The sequence below is a fragment of the Danio aesculapii genome, chromosome 23, assembly GCF_903798145.1.
Source record: "Danio aesculapii chromosome 23, fDanAes4.1, whole genome shotgun sequence".
NCBI lineage: Eukaryota > Metazoa > Chordata > Actinopteri > Cypriniformes > Danionidae > Danio > Danio aesculapii.
This window is the reverse complement of record NC_079457.1, coordinates 12643543-12666814: the sequence shown is the minus strand read 5'-3', so window position 1 is coordinate 12666814 and position 23272 is coordinate 12643543. Positions and strand designations below refer to the sequence as shown.

Genomic DNA, 23272 nt, shown 5'->3' with positions numbered 1-23272 from the left:
TGTGTGGATTGTCGGCGAAAGCGGAAACAAATGGAGTGTCTTATCAGCACAAGTCCCGGCTCCAAATCTTCTGTCACACTTTCCTTTTCCTACAGTGGAGCGTAAAATCAAATGTTACGTTCTTCTTGGGCTTCTAGCTTTTGTCGCAAAAATGATTTCTCCTGATATTTAGCAAGTGGCACACATTTGCATTAGCGGAAAAGGCAAAATCATTTGAAAACAACCCAAAATGTTAATTTCGACTAAATAACAGGGTTTTATGCAAACACCGTAAAGTCGGCATGAAATTAAAATGCAAGCTATTTATGAATGCAAAATCATGGTGTTTGTGAACAATTCATCTGTGGATACGTAAAAAAAATCCCAAATAATGACAGATGAATGTGAAAAATAAATATCTTGAGACAAATGTGTGTGTGTGTTTTATTTTCTAATCTAATCATTATACATAAAATATTTAATCCAGTACAAGGTGTCAATATAATATAATATAATATGGGCAGCACGGTAGCTCAGTGGGTAGCACAATCACCTCACAGCAAGAAGGTCGCTGTTTCGAGGCCCGGCTAGGTCAGTTGGTGTTTCTGTGTGGTGTTCGTGTGGGTTTCCTCCTGGTGCTCGGGTTTCCCCCACAAGTCCAAAGACATGCGGTATAGGTGAATTGGGTAAGCTAAATTGTCTGTAGTATATGTTTGTGAATGAGTGTGTATGGATCTTTCCCAGTGATGGGTTGCGGTTGGAAGGGCATCCACTGCGTACAACATATACTGAATAAGTTGGCGGTTCATTCCACCCCAGATTAATAAAGGAACTAAGCTGAAAAGGGGCAGCACAATCGCCTCACAGCAAGAAGGTTGCTGGTTCAAGTTCCAACAGGGTCAGTTGGCATTTCGATGTCGAGTTTTACATGTTCTCCCCGTGTTGGCGTGGGTTTCCTTCGGGTGCTCCGGTTTACCCCACAAGTCCAAAAACGTGGTACAGGTGAGTTGGGTAGGCTAAATGGTCCGTAGTGTATGTGTGTATGAGAGTGTATGGATGTTTTCCAGTGATGGGTTGCAGCTGGAAGGGCATCCGCTGCGTAAAACATACGCTGGATAGGTTGGCGGTTCATTCCGCTGTGGCGACCCCAGAATAATAAAGGGACTAAGCCAAAAAGAAAATGAATAAATGAATAATATAATATAACGACTCAGTTATATAAATACTAATAAACATATTTAAATTTTATAAACAATTTGTCTTCGTGAAAAATATTTAATCCATATAATAACTGATATAAATACTAATAAAAACATTTCTATTAGTCTCTGTCCTACTTTTTTTTCTATTTTTGACTTCTACTAAGTTAAACCAAAACAAATATTTAAAACCTTCCAAGACGAATAACGACGCGGGACCACTATGACTCTAGGAATAATCTTCCTCCATGATTTTAATACAACCATGATCACGAACAGCCTTAAAATCGACATCCTTTCCACTCGAAACAGTCAGTCTAATATTTGTAAACACTGAAAAAAAATACAAACCAAAATGAAGAACACAAGGCGACACATGCAACACAGTAGAGCCAATGCTAACCGCCATGCGCTTTTGTTTGACGCGGTTATCATCTGGTTATCGCACTAACAGGATGAATCTAAAAATCTGACTGTTTAGCAGAGGAATAATTCATATGAGGAAGCAGAGGGGGTGGTTTGAAGTTCAGGAGAAAAACACACAAACAAGAGAAAAGCAGTGTGATCTAAGTTTCTCCTCTGAAAATGCCGGACACACGCAGAAACGCACCACTGTCTATTTCTGAAGCCCTGAAGTGTGAAGAAACTGAGCTGAATCCTGGACTGTTTTGAAAGCTACAGCGCCTCCTGGTGGACAGGAGAAGGAACAGTCTGTTACTGTGTGTTTTTTGTGTGTGTATATTTGTGTGTGTGTTTTTATTGTTGATAGTGCTTATGGATGAAGGAAACTACATCATCTTTTGAGAGTTTGTCAGGGTTGATCCTCGTCTGGGAGTCGTGAACTCGGACGCCTTCCTCCCAAGCCCAAAACAGTCTGTCTTGATGACACACGCTGAGAAGCAGAAGAACAGAGAGAACAAATGGTCAAAATATTGTCCGAAAAAACGAAAACATTTTGTCAGAAAAGAAAAAATGCAGGGTTTATATATTCAAGTGAAATTTTTATTATTTTTTAAATATATTTCTCAAGCGATAGACACTTAGTTTCAAGCCGAATTCATTATTGAGACGTGTTGGTTGTTCTGCAGTCAAACAGCATCTTCAAGAAGAGCCTCTTACAGTCTAACACGAGTCTAACAAGTCTGCAAGTCTAATTTGGACAGAGTCGTCCTGTCTATTAGATGTTTTGAGGGGCCAGCGGCTAAAGGTGGAGACATAGAAAACAGGCATGACAATTTTTTTTGTTGTTTCAGGGACTTGAATAGATCCTGAGGTTTCACCTGCCCTGACTGGCTTAAAAGTATCACCCAGACACAAGGGCACAGTCGTCGGGACCCTGCCTTTAGTATTTGCATCACTTTGGGATCTGCCAGTGCTCAGGAAGCAAAAGTTTAATGTCTCACACACTACTAGAGTTCTGAATAAAATGATTTAATTAAAGCACAAAGAATATAACTTTTCTTTTTAATTTGGACCTAGATTATATAAATGTATATTTCAACACAGTATTTGCTATTATATTGTTTTCCTAGAGAAAGTTCTCTCTCTTTTAGTTGGAATACATGTGGAATAAATAGTTTTCGTCAATGTTATTAGCCCCCTATTTTTCAATTGGTCTATATTGTAAAAAATGAAGGCTTCTTCACAATTCATTCATGTTGTCCAAACACAATTTAATTGTTAACTTAAATCTTTTAACAAATTTAAGTGGATTGAACATAAAACTATTTAAGTTGTCCACCACCATCCCAAAAAGAAGAATAAAACATTAATTAATTAATAAAAAGATTATATATAAATATAATGATAATTAAAAAATGTATAATAATAATTTTTTAAAAAGCAAGAATTGTGATTTTCAGCTCATTTTAAATAAGTTGCTTGAATAAGCCTTAAAATATATTTATGAGTCTACAGAACAAACCACTGTTGTCCAGTGACTTGCCTAGTTAACCAAATTAACCTAGTTAAACCTCTAAATTACAAATTCCACTGAATAGTATCTTGCAAAATAATAAGCAAAATATCATGGCAAACATATTAGTTATTAGCAAGTAGTTATTACAACTATTATGTTTAAAAAGATTATGTTAATAAAAAATATGTATTAATTAATTTCTAAATGTAATATTAAACTTTTACTATTAAACTAATTTAATATATTTAAAAAATATATTTTAATATAACTGTTGCCTTGTTTTCCAAAAAATAAAAAGTATATATATAGTTGAAGTCTGAATTATTCGCCCCCCTGAACTATTAGCCTCGTTTATTTTTTTCCCCAATTTCTGCTTAACAAAGAGAAGATTTTAACACATTTCTAAACATAATAGTTTTAATAACTCATCTCTAATAACTGATTTATTTATCTTTGCCATGATGACAGTAAATAATATTTAACTAGATATTTTTCAAGACACTTCTATACAGCTTAAAGTGACATTTAAAGGCTTAACTGGGTTAATTAGGTTAAGTAGGCAGGTTAGGGTAATTAGGCAAGTTAGTGTATAACGATGGTTTGTTCTGTTGACTATCGAAAAAAATATATATAGTTTAAAGGGGCTAATAATTTTTTCCTTAAGAATGGTGTTTAAAAAATTAAAAACTGCTTTTATTCTAGCCAAAATAAAACAAATCAGACTTTCTCCAAAAGAAAAAATATTATCAGACACACTGTGAAAATTTCCTTGCTCTGTAAACATCATTTAGGAAATATTTAAAAAAGAAAAAGATTCTAATAATTCTGACTTGTGTATGTATGTATATATGTATGTATGTATGCATGTATGTATGTGTATATATATATATATATATGTGTATATATATGTGTATATATATATATATATATATATATATATATATATATATATATATATATATATATTTTTGTGTATATATATATATATATATATATAATACACGCATAAAAACAAAACTATACGAAACTATTTATATGTAAATTGTGTTATAGAAATATAAATTTTATATCTAAATATAAATAAACATGTTCTCAAATGTACGTATGCATTTGTATATTCATATATACATAATAAATATGCACAGGAAGCATTTTTTGGATGCATTTTTTTTCTTTATTTTAATTTCTTATACTTGTTCCATGCCATGTTTCTTTTATTCTCGTTTATATAAGCACTTTGAATTACTATAGTGTGTAAAATGTACTATACTAAACTTGCCATACATATCATTTGCAAAGTCTTGCTTGTTTTTATAACAAAGATTTGAAATGATTCTCCAATGTAATCAATCATCTTAAGCCCAGAACATTCTTTTAACAAAACAACTCAGCAATAACCAAACAAAATCTCAAACAAAAAAGCAACCTAATTTAAAAAAAAATATATATATATATAAATAAAAGAGGATGTTGTGGATTTAAGGAAACGCTCTTTTATTCTGAAGGCCAAGGCCAGAAATGTTTGTGCAATATCTTGTTTGTAATGTAATTTTAATGCTCATGGCTTCAATCCAAAATGTAGTGCCAGTCATGCCGGATTACTTTAAATACTTACTGGAAAGGTGCCACAGAACTGGCGGGCAGATCGTAAGTGGATTCTTTGGTCTGCTTGTTGTAGAAAAACTTTCTTTTAGAACTTTTGCTGAAAGCCATTGTCCATGGGTCTGTAAAAAAGACAAAAATAGAGAGAGAAAAAAATCATCTTTAGCATGGCACTGCATTAAAATGAAGCTGTTTCCTCTCACCGTTCACTGTTTTGATGATGTAAAGGCCAGTCGGGAGGAAGTGGCGATCATCTCTGCCTGTGTATGATAGTCTCGGCATCCCTCCAGAACTTTTGGTTATCTTCATTTCCAGCCTGAGGGGAGTAAAAAAAAAAAAGAGCACACCTTTAAAAATAGTAAAATTAAAAATAGTTTTTCTTTCATTTCATATATTAAATAGCCTTTCACATTTTAATTTGTGTAAATAAATACAAATAAATTCTGATAATATTTTAAGCTAAAATTAAAGAAATTAAAATATATATTTATTTTATGTTATATGATTTTTTAATTCGTTTAAAATACAAACAAAGAATATACTAAAAAACTAAGATATTATTTAAAATTATTTTATTATTTACATTTTTTGCCATGATTTTATTTCATATTTGTATTTGTTTTAATGTAACAGTATGTATAGAACAAGTTAAGAAATAATAATAAAAAGTGTAAATAATTTTAAAAGAATTTATTTTCATTTTAATTGAAATGTAAAAATATAAAATAAGACACTTCATAATTTTTTAATAATATTATTAAAAACAAAAAAGAAAAAAATTATAAAACATGTTAGTCTTTACACTAATATAATTTTAAAAACATTCTTGTATTATTTTAGATTTAAAACATGCATTATTTTATTCCTCTGAATTTTAATAACAAATTTTTATTTTATTTCTTATTTGTTTTTGCTTAAAGAAAAATCACAGCATGTTTAAACAAGTTATGTGATGTTGAGAAAACAGAATGTAAATAATTTAAAAGAAGTCATTTTATACATGTTTTATTTCATTTTTATTTTATTTAAAATGTAAAATAAAACATTTAATTAATTTTACTTAAAATATCATCAATAAAAACAAAATAAAGAAAAATAAAATATTTCAGTTTTTACACTAATATAATTAAAAACAAGATAGAGAAAAACAAAATCAAACATTTTAGTTTTTACACTAATATCATTTAAAAGAAAAATTCTTGTATTTTCAGACTTAAAATATACATTATTTTATTCCTCTGAATTTTAATTGAAAATCATTTTGTTATTGAAATTTTTTATATTTGTTTTTGTTTCAAAAATGACAGCATGTATTAAACAAGTTATTTGACATGGAGAAAAAAGAATGTAAATAATATTAAAAATAATTTATTTTATAATTTTTTAATTTCAATTTAATTTTATTTAAAATGTAAAAATATTAATTAAAATACTATTAATTTTACTTAAAATATCATCATTTAAAAAATACAGAGAAATAATGAAGCATTTTCGTTTTTACACTAATATAATTTAAAAGAAACATTCTTGTATTTTTAAATTTATGCATTATTTTATTTCTCTGAATTTTAATTAAAAGTCATTTTACTATATATTTTTTGCTATGATTTTATTTCATTTTTGTTTTTGTTTTTAAATGACAGAGTGGATTAAACAAGTTATAACATTGAGAAAAAAATGAAAATAATATTAAAAAGATTTAAAAAACCTTTTTATTAATTTTACTTAAAATATCATCATTAAAAACAAAAGAAAAATAATTAATGAATAAAATATTTAGTTTTTTAAACTAACATAACTTAAAAAACATTCTTGTATTTTTAGATTATAAATATCCATGATTTTATTCCTCTGACTTTATATTAAAAATCATTTTATTATTGAAATTTTTATTGACATTTCATTTTTGTTTTTGTTTTAAAATTACAGCATGTTTTAGCAAGAGAAAATGAGAAAAATGTAAGTAAATAATAATGAAAAAACTCATTTTATACATGTTGTATTTCATTTTTATTTTATTTAAAATGTAAAAACATAAAATGCTTTATTAATTTTACTTAAAATATCATCAATAAAAACAAAAAGGAGAAAATGAATAAAACATTAGTTTACATTAAATAATTCAAAAATAATAAAGATTTTTTGATCATTTCATTTGTAAATGTTCTGTCAAAATGGTTTCAGAATGAAAATGAAAATGAAAAGTGTTAAACAAAAATATATGAAGAATGATAACATAAAATAACATTTTGTTTTATAACTTTTATTTTTAAAAATAAATATTTCCCTTTTATATTTTATTTCATTTAAATATAAAAATGGAAAGAATGCAAGTCTTGATTTTTTTATGGCAAATATTTCACTTAAAATATTAAAAATAACCGAACAAAATACATTACAAATACATATTTTATAAATAAATGCAAACAAATTCAATGTATAGAAAAATATTTTATTTCATTTAAAATTAAATCTAAAATAAATCAAACAAAAATAAAATCAACATGTATTCATGGGGCCAACGTAATGGAACCCACCTCACAAAGATCTTCTCCATCTCCTCCAACCTATAGACTTCCTTCACTCTAATAAATGAAAGAGAAAGACTGTGAATGAATGAAGAAAGAACAGCAAGTGCATTGATCTATAATATCATCCGAAACATGAAAGCTCCTGTCTAGGCTCTAGTAAAACACAGTATCTTCATTCATTTTACATACAGCTCCCTCCGGTGTTCACAGATCATCCGTCACTGACATGCCAATTAAAAACGACCACGGAGAGAAAGAAATATTACCGGATCGGGTTCATGTCAGGCCTGCTGGGTTTGGACACAGCTTCACAAACTTCTCCACCATCTGGATTCTGTGACCAAACAAAAAACACTATTAGCATTAAAAATTATTACTTATTACATTATTAATTTTCCTGCAGGCAAATTTATTGTCACTGTGAACTAGAAGTTGCTACAGACTTTTATTCCAGCATGATGATGTATTTATAACTGACTCTGAATATTGAGTAGGGGGCATGGCTTATTTTTCTGCTCCTCCTCTCATCTCACCAAACAAACATCTTTAGGGGTGTGGCTAAGCATATATTGCACAATCCGTCAAACTGACATCAATAGAGAACAGGGTATATATAGGAATCAGAAAATAGAATTTAATACCTTTTAAGACTTTAAGACTCTTTCCATACATTTTGAGATCTCATTGCCACTTTAGGTTGCAACAGGTAACATTGGCGACTTTTTACTTACAGTATTTTTACCAAATACTGATTGTAAGAAACTAATCTAATCTAAACTAAAACATTTTTCATTAGCTGAATAAATATACTAATTCAGCAGGTGGCGCTTAACGTTACGGTTTTATATATAAATATTAGATAAACAATTGTAATGCAGTGCATAGAGAACAGAATATTAAATGAGAAAGCAGTGGGCGTGGTTTGTTTTTTCTACTGCGAGCTGATTGGATATAGTAAAGTAGACATTTCATTCAGAAAGACTGGGAAAAGGGTTTAGGGAGAGTTATTACAACCTAACAGACACCTCCTTCTCACCATATGTTTGTTGTCCAAACTGAGAGTTTTAGGGGCGTGGTTAAATATGTTAGCGAAGCCCAATATTTTTTAAAGATACACATAATGTGAGAATTTAACTGAAAAAACAAACAGGAAGTGCATTTTCAGAGTTCAATAGGGTATATGCCGAGCTAGTGTTTTCCCATACTGATAAACTTCCGGGTGACCTGTTATCGTGAATTTTTCTCCATTTTATACGGTTCTCCTTTTACAGCCTCGACGTTGTAATGGAATTAAAATACATTCAGTTAAATAAACTTTTGGCATTTATTTAGTTGTTCAAGCGTAAAATGAGACAAAAAGCTGTTTACTCGCACGCGCCCGTCAGAATCGGCAGGCTAGCGCAGAAGCTCCATTGAATATACTGGGGTAAAATAAATGCTCATATTATAAAGACATGGTGGGGGAAATGTAATTTAATGCAGTGCTTCTTGTACAATCTGAGACCCACTTTATATCAGATATCACTCAGCCAGAGGAGATCGCTGACTTTTAAAGAAAACTGACTTAAACGCGCTCATTTTTGCATTGGCATACAGTTAACCGGAAGCGCTTAGTCCAGGTTACTGGCAAATTCAAAGTCCTATTAGCATGCTTCGGCATACCTTATTAAAGAATCGAAGGACTTATTTCTTAATGACATGCACAGATGAATTGTTCACCACAGAACTAGCGATGTGATCTAACAAAATCATTGGTTAGCTTTGATTTCTTGGAAAGAATATAATGTTAAAAATGACGTAAAAACTCTCCACATGTTTGTGGCCGCAATGGTTTCAAAGTTTGTTAAGATTTAAAAAGGCATCTGCTACCTACATAAATGTAAAGCAGCAGTTCTGAAAAAAGACCTCTGGTGAAGTGCTGATCTCTGACGTCAGTACCATTGAGAACAAGAGCATCGAGAACATGCACAGCGTTGATCCTTCGTTGGGCTTTTCCCTGCAATACAATCAGGAAATAATTAAATTCTTTATAAACACGTCATGAATATTCATTCATAGGATCTGTTAAAAGTGCAGATTCTTCTAATAAGAAAATAACTGAAGTCTTTATGAATGAGTCGAATCATTTGTTCAAGAATTTAAAAAAAGCTTATTCTTCTAATAAGGAAACAAGTGAGGTCTTTATGAATGAGTCATTATATCATTTGTTTAAGAAACTTTTAAAATGCAGCATTTTATAATAAAACTAACACAAAATATGATGACAAAAGTTTCTTCCCTTACAGTAATCATTTGAATCTCTTAACAATCTCAACTTTCAATAGTAATTACAGTGGTTCACCTCTCCCTTCAGCTCCTGGACGATCTCTACGCTCAGTAATGTGTCTCTAGGAAGCTCCAGTTTGAAGTTCTCCAGTTTCTTCCACCGTGATGGGGCTTTGCCGTCCCATGTGTAAATCTGAGATCTCTGCATGCACAAAATGCTTAGATTTACACTTCTTTTGCAAACGACCATTTTAAAGGCTGCAAACAATATCAATGGTCCTAAGCTATTTCCTGTTTTTAAATTTGCATTATTTCTATAGCTTCAGAGAATCCAAAAAAGTCCACAAATTGATAATAATGTTTATGGCAGCTGTTTTAAACATTAAGATATGATTGAATTGACTCTTGTTACAGTTATGAAACAGTTTGAAAGCAAGCAGGAAATGTTCATAAGCCAATGACATCACCACATTGAAATAGTCTACAGCAGGGGTCACCAATCTTGGTCCAGGAGGGCCGGTGTCCCTGCAGAGTTTAGCTCCAACTTGCCTTAACACACCTGCCTGGATGTTTCAAGTATACCTAGTAAGACTTGAGTAGGTCTTTAGGTGTCAGGTTGTTCAGGTGTGTTTGATTAGAGTTGGAGCTAAAATTTGTAGGGCACCGGCTCTTCAGGAACAAGATTGGTGACCCCTGGTCTACAGGTAACATTTTATGACTGCAAAATGATATAAAACTAGTCAAAACCGAATAACTATCTCAACCAAAGATAAAGAAATATTCCTTACCCCAAGCGCCAGGAGAAAGAGCTGTTCTCCACCTCCAACAATGCACCTGTAGTCCAGCACATGCTGTAGTTTCTCCAGATTTCCAGAGCTCAGGGCAGTAGGTCTAGAGTTAAAACTGTCCATTTCTGAACCCTGGGATAAATCAAAGAAAACAAACAGCATTAACTAATTTTTCAGTTATTCAAATAAACAAACCCCTAGTTTACCACCCCTAAAAAGGTCAATAAAAATCACTTTGTTAAACTTCATATTCAAAAAGTGGTCAAAGCAAAGACCAAGGTTCCATAATGCAGTTCAAAAGCAAAAATAAAAGGAAAAGTCTTTCAATATTATTCTAAATAAAGAAATGAAGAAAAACAACATAGAAAAAACATACATATTTGCAATATTTTGATCATATTCTTTTTTTGAATCAGAATGTCTGTCCAGATTAATGCTGAGTAATTGAATCCTGAACCCAGTGGCACGAGACGCTTGCTCCAAACCTCTAAGGCTCTCCTGACAGCTATTTTAGGAAACAGATTGGTCTGGAATTAACCACCTCTGATGTTTTGCTGTTTGTTTCTATTAATGCTCAAAGATGTAATCCAGAAACACTGTAAATAGACTCTGTAATCAGTAATGTACACTGCGTTGTTTATAAACACTTCAAATAGTCTTCAAGGAAACAGTTTAAATGCATGTTTATGTTGAAAAGCTTAATCGTATTATCAGTCTTAACCTTAATCTAGGAAATTCAATAATACTTCTAACACCTTCCTGGTTTGATATACTCTCATTTAACACTATTAAAAATAGTCAAGCTTCCAAGGATACAGTTGACATTTTTGACAACAGCAACGATTAAATTACTGTATTTGCTCATATAAATTAAATATCACAAAGAAAATAAAAGGAAATAAAATATATATTTTAGGAAATTAGCAATCACTCCCAATAATCATTTATTCATTCATTCATTTTCTTCTCGGCTTAGTCCCTTTATTAATCTGGGGTCGCCACAGCAGAATGAACCGCCAATTACCCCCATTATTGCAATTAGTAATTAATGTAGACAATTTTTTGCATTATTTATTTCAAACTGATTACATAAACTCAATGGCCACTTCATTAGGTACACCTTACTAGTACCGGTTTGGACCTTTTACATTCAGAACTGCCTTAATCCTTCGTGGCATTGATTCAACAAGGTGCTGGAAATGTTTCTCAGAGATTCTGGTCCATATTGACAAGATAGCATCACGCTGTGGCTGCAGATTTGTCAGCTGCACATCCGTGATGCGAATCTCACATTCCACCACATCCCAAAGGTGCTCTATTGGATTGAGTTCTGGTGACCGTAGAGGACATTTGAGTACAGTGAACATTCAACGAGTTGTGTGTTCAGAGATGCTCTGCTGCATACCTCGGTTGTAACGAATAGGTATTTGAGTTACTGTTACCTTTCTATAAGCGGGAACCAGTCTGGCCATTCTCCTCTGACCTCTGGCATAAACAAGACATTTGCGCCCACAGAACTGCCACTCCTGAATATTTTCTCTTTTTCAGACTATTCTCTGTAAACCCTAAAGATGGTTGTGTGTGAAAATCCCAGTAGATCAGCAGTTTCTGAAATTCTCAGACCAGCCCGTCTGGCACCAACAACCATGCCACGTTCAAAGTCTTTTAAATCACCTTTCTTCCCCATTCTGATGCTCAGTTTGAACTGCAGCAGATCGTCTTGACCATGTCTACATGCCTAAATGCACTGAGTTGCTGCCATGTGATTGGCTGATTAGAAATTTGCGTTAACGAGCAAATAGACAGGTGTACCTAATAAAGTGGCCGGTGAGTGTGTAATTATAATTTGACATTTAAATGAATCAGTAAAACAAAAACTTGATTTGTGTGTGTGTGTGTGTGTGTGATTCAGCCACTTAGTTATTCTTTTTTTTTTAAAATCACCATCCACAAGCACAGTTTCCACACTCCCAATAAACGTTAAGAACAATAAAAGTCTACACACACACACACACACACACACACACACACACACACACACACGCGCACACGCGCCACACACACACACACACACACACACACACACACACACACACACACACACACACACACACACCCACACACACACACACACAACACACACACATGCAATGTCTTACCTTCACAAGCTCATAAAACTTGTTTTTGGGGTCTGACGTTGAAGGAGTGACTCTTGCTTTATCAGGGATCTGTACAAAGAGGAAGACGCTCAAGGTCTCAATCATTCACATCGACATCAGCAGTCTGTCCTTACAGATACTGTACCTACGCAAAACAATCTTCTCTGAATGCTTTCAGACACAAAACTAAACCTCACTCCACTATAAAGAGTCGAGCTGCATGATTAACACTTAAAAGATTGCATTCTTGATTTTAAACACCTACACAATTGTATTTATTGAGGTTTATTTGAAGTGTAAACATCAGCTTCTATAATATATCAGTAATCTATAAGGTAAAACCCTAAACTATTGAAATCAACATGACTCTTCAAATAAAGTGTATATTGATTATTCTTAACAATTTGTGTTGTTATTTTATGAATGGGTTATATGTACTGAAGTGTTCAGCCACAGAAATCTTCCGGTGAAAGATAGATTTGACTATTTTCAGTTTCATAAGGAACCTTTTACAGCATCGATAATGTAGATTTTGATTCATCGCTAATGTAGAATTTAAACAGCGCTATTCCTCCTAGCCTGAGGTATACATGTTCACAATGGTTCATTTTTGAACAATGACAACCTGTGACACGCTCCCTATATTGTTTACCATGCCACTTTGAATATTCGTTCTGAAATAGCATTTAAGTATGGCTTAGTAATAATATAATTCCTGAACACCGCCGGCCAACATTATGCATATAAACGGTTTCTAAAAACAGAAATTTAAGGTTTCGCTGTCACAAATAATTAAGACAAAAACTCCTTTTAACACCCACCAAAAATATGACTGTTATCTAGTGCTGTCAATCGATTAAAAAAAAATTAACGAAATCACACTTTTTTCGGCAATTAAACGTGATTAATCGCATTAAAAGACTGAAACTTGTTATTTTGCCTATTCAAACGTAAAATGAATTAAACGCAAGACAAAAAACTATTATAAATTCAAAATATGATTGTTTATTAGAATTGTTGTTTAACTTGTAACACAGATATCTTTCATGTAAACAACAAACCTGCAATAAACCATCAAGAGCCTCAAACTGTTGGATTGACAGCCATTTTTATTACAGAAATAAAAACACAGGCATGTAAATGCCATTCAAATTTCAAAACATTCAATGCCAATAAAGAAAAAAATTTTTTCCATATTGGACTCTAAGTGGACTGCAGAAAACTGCCAAAATGCAGGCATTGCAAATATGGAAAATTTTAATAATAAAGTGTTGAATACAAACAATTGCACTCATTGAAAAGTTGTATTGCTGAGAGTTTAGAATATAATTATAAAGTAGAAAACAATTTTGTTTAGTCCCTTTACATTCAGGCCAGTGAAAACAGTCCAGTCTGTGTGACATTATCAGGGGACAATTGGCCCTTTCTTTTGAATGATGTGACCTGAGAGTGAGAACAGTCTCTCACAAGGAGAATCACTGAATCAGCACATGAATTTCAGTGACTATTTTTAGTGCCACAAGGACGTAAGAAGAATCAAGGGGTACATCAAAGGCACGCACAGGTACGCATTGTGTCACACCAAAGACTAATTCTTACAGGGACTTTGGTCACACCATCTCTAAACATTTAAATTCGAAACGACTTTTAAGGAATACACCGTCGGCGATGTTTATGCGTTTGTCTTGTTGCTAGGAAACGCGCATGCACACGTACACCCACATACATACATACATACACACACAACGCGAGCGACTCCCTTCAGATTTATCAACACGTACGATCGCATTCAACAAATTTGCTTAAACTAATCATTCTAAAGCATGGCTGTATTGTACAAGCAAGGATTCTGACACCGCAACCTGAAGCAGACGCTTTACAAAAGTTGCGTTTAAGGAAGGAAACACGTCAAACTAATGAAACATTTGAGGACTCATGGAATCATCTTAAAGGCAGAGGAATGGGGTCTTTGACAGCTTGCGACCTCATCTGGCACTCTCAAGTACATTGTACAATAGACACCAATACTCCGATTTTTACTATGATTAAGATAATACTCCAATTAAGAGTCTACCAGTGACTTTTGATTACCTCAAAGGACTACAGAGTCACGAAATCCAGAGGTGTTTTTTTCCCATTCGGCATGTGGTATCAAATTCCAGTAAAACAAAAGTCGAAATATTAAAAATGAAACATACGAAATTAAAAGAAACTCTGGAGGAAACGCTGGATGGCCTGGTAATGCGACATTAATTGTTTTATACTGAAACTTTCCTTTTAAAAGTCCTTCCTTCGTCTTTTCCATATTGCACGTGAAAACACACGTCTGCCACAACAGGGAAGTAAAAAAACCTGCAACTGCGTTAATTGCGTAATTTTTTTTAATGTGTTAAATATTTTCAAATTAATCGCATGCGTTAACGCACTAATTTTGACTGCACTACTTTATCACATGTAGTAAGACACAGTGTTGGCTTAATAATCAGGAACGCTCGCTTCTGTTAATGTCATCAATCTGGCAAACCTGTGTTTGCGTGGAGTAATGGCCGGGTGAAAAAAAAAAAAACTCAAGTGTTTTGAATTTGCAATGCAATACCCACTTCAACCACTTGTTGTCAATCCTACATACTGCACCCATAAAAAAAGATTCTCGATTCCTCCAGAATCATGCAGCTCTACTATGACTATGTTTTGGTCAGTACCATGCATTTAATATTTATCTCCAAGACTCACCCCCCACAATTCAGGCATTCTTTGCGTATGTCTGCTTGCCTGGCCTCAAACAGCGTCCTAGAATGACACACAGCCTCATCAGTAATGCTTTTACAGACCCTCACACACCGTGCGTGCATTCAAATGAAAGAGAGTTTGAAATGAACGCTCTGAAACACACCAAGGAAGAATGTGTTGACTCACGTATCTCTGACGTACGCGTGGATCTTCGCCAGCGCTTTGATCTGAACCGCACAATAGCTGCAAGACAGGGGATCAAAGTTCAGTAAACAAACCTAAGCATGAATGAATGCATGGAGAGAGAGACAGAAAGAGGATCAGAAAGCGCTGATACCTTTCATTGGAGCCGATCATGTATTGGAAGAAGTCAGTGTCTCCTTTAATGATGTCCAGAGGGACGACTTCAGTAACGTCTCTGTCTGGAGTGTCTGAACTGATTCAGCTTCAGGTTGATGGTGAACATGTATTCTCTGACGCATCCGTGCCTGGTTTTAAACCCTTGCACACCACATATCTGCACGTGGACAGAAATATTTGAAAAAATCAGTTGCTATCACAGAGGCGAGTACTTTTTTTTCGAGGTTAAAATCCTTCTTCCTTTTCCCATTTCATTACAGTATAGTTAACTAAATTGAAGCAACTTTAAAATTCAGTCAAAAACAGCTTTTGCTGTTTGTTCAAACTACTTAGACTATTTAAAATGTTTTAATAAACTAAACAACACAATTCTTAAGTTTTTTGGGGGACAACTTAATTGTTTTTATGTTTAATCCACTTAAATTTGTAAAAAACATTGAAGTGACCTTTTTGAAGTGAAATAGATTTGTGTTGGAGACACATGAAGGATTTGTGTAGAAGCCAACATTTTTACAGTGTTGCAAGAATTTCTAAAAGGTATTCTAAAACAATAAAAGTTATTAACAATAATCTATAGCAGTAGGGCCTTGATGTGAAATCAGTAAAACTATTTGTCTTTTATTATTATTATTATTATTATTATTATTATTATTATTATTATAAGACGATGATTTTATTCTTTAATTATAAATTAAAACCCCAAAAAAATATTAGAATATATTTTTTTAAAATCCAAGGAATGCATTGTTTGTACTCAATACAAATAATAAGTTAAGAATTCCCCAAAAAAATAGATTTTTAACATTGTTTAAATGTCCTATTGTCAATATTGTTATCACAAATAAAATGTTTTGCATTTTATTATATTTTAGACTACAGTTTATTACCTCCAGTCTTCAGTGTAACTAGATCCCCCTAGAATCATTTCAGTATTTTATTATAATTAATGTTAAAAACAGATTTTGATATTATTTTTTGTGGTTTAAATTTATCAAGAGACAGAAAAGATATTGATAACATTATAAAACATTAATATTTTTTCATAAAGGAAGCCTGAAAAAATATTTTAGTTTTCACAAAAAATATTAAGATATAAAAAAATTATGTATAAAAATTTATATTTTCAACATAGATGATAATCATCACCATTATCATTATTGTTTATTATCATTATTTTAAAAATGTAATCTAATAAACCAGAAAGTTATTTTACCTTGTAACAATTTTTCACAGTATATAACTGTGTTCACTGTATACATTAGTCAACATTTAAAGTGGATCATCAACTTTCATAAAACTTACTCTAAAACTATTGAACAACCCCCTAAAACTACTGAACAACCCCAACTATTGAGCAGTGCCATCGATGTGATCCAAGTGCTCTGAAGTATTGATGCAAGCCATAGAGGACTTTTATAGATGTCTCCATAACCCTAAACCAGGCCGTATCCAGAGCAGATGCTGTGGCGGTCATGGAGGAGTGGAAAGCATGAGACTGATTCCTGACAGACGAGTCTCCGCATTGATCCTGTGCTCGCCTGAACACCCACCGGTGACCTACTCACACCTGGAGCTTCTCCAAGATGGATGTCCAGCGTTCTCCAGTCCCCAGCGTCTAGACTGCAGCTCTGCACAAAAAGTTTGTCCAAACAAAAATGGTCGTGCCCAACAGAGCCTGGTCTCTCTCCAGGTTTTTTCCTTCACTTTCGTCAATTGGTGAAGTTTGTTCCTCGCCACTGTCGCCATTGGCTTTATTGATTTGGGACTTGTGGAGCTGCGCATCGATGAATTTACTTTTCAGTTTTTGCACTTTCAGCAGTGAAAATTAAACCACACTAAACTGAACTAAACTGAACTTCAACTGTGAAAACTGGACTGACACGGTTTCAATTTACTAGAACTTCTATGTGAAGCTGCTTTGACACAATCTACATTATAAAAGCGCTATAGAAATAAAGATGAAATGAATTGAAACCTCCAATTCTTGTCCTAGGACAATTTTGAAAAACATTTTTGATTCACATCGAATGTTGACTGCTGTGTAAGTGCAGCCTTCATGAGTATGAGGCTTTTAAAAACATTTTTATAAAAAATCTTAATTATTCCAACTATGAATTTCAACTTTTGACTTTTTGAGGTAAATCAAAAACCAATGACTAGCCTTGAAGTTAAAGCCAATTTCTGCCTATTGAAGTGAAGAAAAAAGCTTATATTGAAGTGCTGAACAGAGAGAGCCAAGTACACACAAGTCTGGATGTCACGAAAGGTCTCTCACTCTTCTACAGCAAGTACTGGAGAACGAACACACACCTCTCTGAATTAGCAGGCCGGCTGGTGACGGGTTTGAAGAGCGAGACCCTCTCGAAGCAGAGGTACAGCAGATAAATCAAGCCCACGCTGAACGGAGTGAACAAGTCAAACGTCTTGCACAAAAAATGGCCTCCTGTAAAACACAAACCATTTGTGTTGAGTTATGGCAGCAAAATAGTAAAACAATAATCGTTTGCCTACACAATTGGTCCATTTATCTCAGTCAACCAACGCTATTTAATAATCGTCATTTACATATACGCCTAATAGCCCTAATATACTTTTTTGAAGTTGAATAATGAGCTGCTGTGAATAGCAAATCCAGTTTGTATAGTGGAGATGAAATTAGCCTAACTGCACAATATTGGAAAATAAGAATATTACTTTATTATCTTATTTGATCCCACTTTATATTGGGTGGCTTAACCAATATATATACAGAAATATAATATAATATAATATAATATAATATAATATAATATAATATAATATAATATAATATAATATAATATAATATAATATAATATAATATAATATAATATAATATATGTACAGAGACTTCCTGAATGAAAACCTGCTTCTGAGTGCTCTTGACCTCAGACTGGGGTGACGGTTCATCTTCCAGCAGGACAATGACCCAAAGCACACCGCCAAAATATCAATGGAGTGGCTTCACAACAACTCGGTCCATGTCCTTGAGCGGCCCAGCCAGGGCCCAGACCTAAATCCTATTGAACATCTCTGGAGAGATCTGAAAATAGCTGTACATCATCGCTTCCCATCCAACCTGATAGAGCTTGAGAGGTACTGCAAAGAGGAATGGGCAAAAATTCCCAAAGACAGGTGTGCCAAGCTTGTGGCATCATATTCAAAAAGACATGAGGCTGTAATTGCTGCCAAAGGTGCATCAACAACGTATTGATAAATTTAAAGGGATGCCAAGAAACTCTCTTGCGTTCCTTCTTCCTTTGTTGTCTGTTATAGTGTGTTTTTTGTGTTTTTACCTACAAATACTGTCTTACCTTTTATCTCTGTTTGTATGCTATAACAAATTTTATATCTCATTCTAAGAGCCCCAATCAAGAGCTTCTAAATCCCCAGGGAATATGAGGACAGTGAAAATATCACATGACCTAAATGCTGCAACACAGAGAAACGCTACTGTCTAGACACAGAGTGGAAACAAGCATTTGTAAGTTTTGATTTTTATCACTTTAGATCGGGATTGAATGCTGAAGACTTTTTCTTTTCTTTTTTCTTGTTATCAGATAGCTTAAAGAATTTCATTGCAAACTAGCTTTGGGTTTTGTTATACAGTTTTTTGTTACATCATTTTAATGCCTCTGACCTTTGAGTCTCGCTCATCGAGATGAACAAATCTTTTCGAGTCATTTCGTTCAATTTGCCAAAATAACATTAAAATGGTATGAGATGCTTCCAAACTCATCTACAACGAGCCCAAACTTTGATCACACTGCAAACAAGTCATAACTAGAATTCTATAAGAAAGAGAAAATAATTAGGTATATCATTCATTGTTTACCTGGTGTTTTGTCTATGATTAGGTCACCTCTTCTAATATGTCATCAAATTTTAGTCGTTCATTCACATGACATAGACAGTCTCAATTAAGCTTAACCAATGCACACGGTGAGCTGGAAAGACCCATGATTAGTTCAGCTTTTGAGTTTTGTAAAGAGCTTTTTTTCAGCATGTAAAGAGAGAGAACTCAAAATCAAGAACTCAAGAAGTGAACGAAATGAAATCTTTTTCCAGCTCTAAATGCATATGATTGGCTTCTGTCATTCACATGATGAAAGAACGATTCAAACAGAGGACCCGGGAGATGAACGGATCAAATATTTTTCTGGCTCTGGCTGGATATGATTGGCTTCTGTCTTTCGAATGATGACAGAACAACTCAAATCAAGGACTCGAGAAATGAACGGACCAAATCTTTTTCTGGCTCTAAATGATTATGATTGGCTTCTGTCATTCACGTGATGAAAGAATTACGGAAACAGAGGACAAGAGAGATGAACGGATCAAATCTTTTTCCAGCTCCGACTGCATATGATTGGTTTTCCTGTCTTTCATGTGATAAACAAATGACTCAAACCCGATAGAGGACTCGAAAAGGGAACTAATCTTCTCCTCCAGTTGCACAAATGTGCACATACATGAATGAACGAATCACTTCCTGAAAGAAATCATCGTTCTTGAGTCACATAGAAGATTTTTTCTTATCCTGAGGTCTGCATAATCCTGGACCAGGCCGTATCCTGAACAGATGCTGTGGCGGTCATGGAGGAGTAGAGAGCATGAGACCCCAGTGACAGACGAGTGGCCGCATTAATCCCATGGGCCAGCCTGAATACCCGCTGCTGACCTACTCACACCTGCAGCTTCTCCACGATGGACGTCCAGCGTGCTCCAGCCTTCGGCGTTTGGACAGCACCTCCGCACAAAAAGTTTGGCCAGAGGAGAAATGGTCGTGCCCAACTGAGCCTGGTTTCTCTCTAGGTTTTTTTTCCTTCACTTTTCTCAATTGGTGAAGTTTGTTCCTCGCCACTGGCTTTCTTGGACTTGTGGAGCTGCCCATCGATGGATTTGCCCTTCAGTGTTTGGACTTTTAGCATTGAAAATTAAACCACACTGAACTGAACTAAACTGAACTTTGAAAACTGAACTGACACAGTTTCAATTTACTAGAACTTCTATATTAAGCTGCTTTGACACAATCTACATTGTAAAAGTGCTATAGTAATAAAGATTAATTGAATTGAATTAGTTTAAAACGAACAAATTGTTCAAGAACGACCCATCACTACCCTTCATCAGAAGCTCCTTTGGCAAAAGGAAAAATCAGGTGATGATCTCCACTGTATATTTTAGCATTCAAAGTAGAGGAATAAAACTAATAAATGTTCTAAGAAAAATCTAATTATTAATAAAAATGGAATTCAAGAAGGACAAAACAAATATTCTAGAAAAGTTTTAAAATAAGCCTCCCTTTGATTTGCTATACCTAAAATTAGTCTTTTTCCCATCCCATAATTACCTCTCTAATTACAAGATTTCAGAATGAATAGACTCCTGTCTGGATGCATCCCAAGATACAATCCGAACAGATATGAGACAAGATTACAATATAATCAAAGCAAGAATACACATTAAATAATCCTCAAAGACATTAATAAAGAGATGAGATCATTTGGAAGAGCTGTTAAAGGACTGGCAGTCCTCCAAAAAAGCCAATGTCTGGGACTGAAGGAAACCATGAGACCTGCAGTAACCCAAAAAGAAGAGACAGGGCTTCATGACAAAGATGGAGGACGTGCTGTTGATGCAGACCATCCCTAGAGTGATGCGTGTTCAGGCTTTAATGTTGCTTTTCTACATCAGGGACACCAAAACTCACGGAAGAGGAATAGAAATAGACCGCGCCGAAAAAAAAAGCACACCCATGAGCACTTTAACCAGGAAGACAATTCATCTTCCAATTGGAAAATGGCCCAAATCATAGACAAAAAGAACATAGAAGAGTGCCCAAAAAAACACAGACCTCCATTCAAGCATCTGCGGAACAAAACTGATTATCTCTAATGGTAACAGTCCAGACTGAATTACCCATTAAGTCCAGTTTCACATCTATCAACACAGCGGGAGGGGGGAAAATGACAAAATAATACCTTACCAAATACTGAATTTGCAAAAAGAGTTGCTTTGTGAATGCAATGAGACAAAGACTCAAAATAAACTGCATACAATATAACCAAGATAATGCAATAATTATCTATTATTGAATGTTTTGAATATTCAATTAACTATTATTGCATGTTCTGTGCTTTTTCTAAATATTCAAATTGTATTTGCTGTTTTGTTAATAACAAAGCTAAATGATTGAGACATAATTGTTTAGCTTAATAGTTGCGTAGTTACAGTAGTTCATTCATTCATTCATTCTCCATCCGCTTAGTGCCTTATTTTTTCAGGGGTCGCAACAGCGGAATGAACGTCAACTATTCCAGCATGGGTTTTAAGCTGTGGATACCCTTCCAGCCGCAACCCAGTACTGGGAAACACCCATACACACTCGCATTCACACACCACAGCCAATTTAGTCTATCCAATTCACCTACAGTGCATGTATTTGGACTATGGGAGAAACTCCACACAGAAATGCCAACTGGCCTAGCTGGGACTCGAACCAGCAACCTTCTTGCTGTGGGGCGACAGTGCTAACCACTGAGCCAGTTGTAATAGTTATATTACTATTAACCATTTATTGTAATAACAATAGTTGCAATAGTTACATGTTAATCTGACCTGCTACTTGCTGAAATACTGATTGAAAATTCTGTGACTATTTATAGGGGTATGGTACAATAAGTCTTTGCAATTTGTCTCCAGTTAGTAACATTAGTTAATTTAACAAAATTCCATGAAGAAAAGATTATATGTATTCATGTATTTTTTATTAGTTAATGCATTATAATACATCAAAACAATTTACAAAAGGAAATCAAAAAGTAATCTCAATATAATGATGATACCTAAAAATGATCTCAATTAATGACTAATTATTTTTTTTAATTTAGCAATCTTTCAAAAAATCTTAAAAAAAAACATGGCTGGTTTAAAGCACCTAAAATGTCAATTGCTCAAAATCAACTTCTTGTTTGTTGAACTGTTGTTTAAAATCAGTATCACATTAGTGATTGCGGTCACTTTATTTTGATGGTCCGTTTGTTGAATTAAGTTACATGCCAACTAATTCTCATTACATTATAAGTAGACTGTTAGGTTAGAGTTGGGGTTAGTGTAAGTTGACATGTAGTTGCAAACCTTCTTATAGTCAGTTAAATGTCTGTTGAAGGAGCTGTATCAACAGATATTACACAGAAAGTCTACTAATACTCAAATGGACCATCAAAATAAAGCATTACCATGATATCAGCTCATGTAAAAACAAAAATGACACACTATATAGTGGAGGAACTATGATGTCAATTTGTATGCAAAAACCCGAAAGCGAGTTAGCATTTTAGCTGTTCTGGTTCCAGTTGAATGGGATTTCAGTTAAATCGCTTAAATAAGGTTTATGGCGAAGACAAACTCAAGATACTTAAACGCTTTATTCTACGTCATAAAACACATCAGTTACATCTCACTCTTGATTTTTTAAATCAGTTACTCTTCTTTAAGAAGACAGTTGCTATCAAGTTGCTCAATGGGACTACAGGCGGTGTCGGAGGTATTATACGTCATCGAGCTGTGCTGGTCTGGAGCGCAGCTCACTTGCGTTGGGCATTTGGATTTGTCTGTTGTTTAAGTATTTTCATGAATAGTATTTTATAGTTTGTAGTATTTTTTTAATTGGGAATACATATTGTGTGTAGATAATACCTTCACTTGTAAAGACTGTCAA

General features: G+C 33.9%; 1 protein-coding gene across 1 annotated transcript in view; it reads right to left on the bottom strand.

The window, feature by feature from the left end:
- Positions 1-1406: 1406 nt before the first annotated feature.
- cmtr1 (cap methyltransferase 1) overlaps positions 1407-23272 on the bottom strand; it is a 36965-nt gene continuing 15099 nt past the window's right edge. The window contains 16 exon segments of the mRNA XM_056449592.1: positions 1407-2070; positions 4712-4820; positions 4902-5014; positions 7236-7283; positions 7496-7563; positions 9103-9225; positions 9571-9696; positions 10283-10414; positions 12442-12510; positions 13826-13833; positions 15182-15231; positions 15358-15414; positions 15509-15594; positions 15596-15651; positions 15654-15688; positions 17842-17974. Coding sequence (XP_056305567.1) covers positions 1935-2070; positions 4712-4820; positions 4902-5014; positions 7236-7283; positions 7496-7563; positions 9103-9225; positions 9571-9696; positions 10283-10414; positions 12442-12510; positions 13826-13833; positions 15182-15231; positions 15358-15414; positions 15509-15594; positions 15596-15651; positions 15654-15688; positions 17842-17974 — 1349 coding nt within the window. The 3' untranslated portion in view covers positions 1407-1934.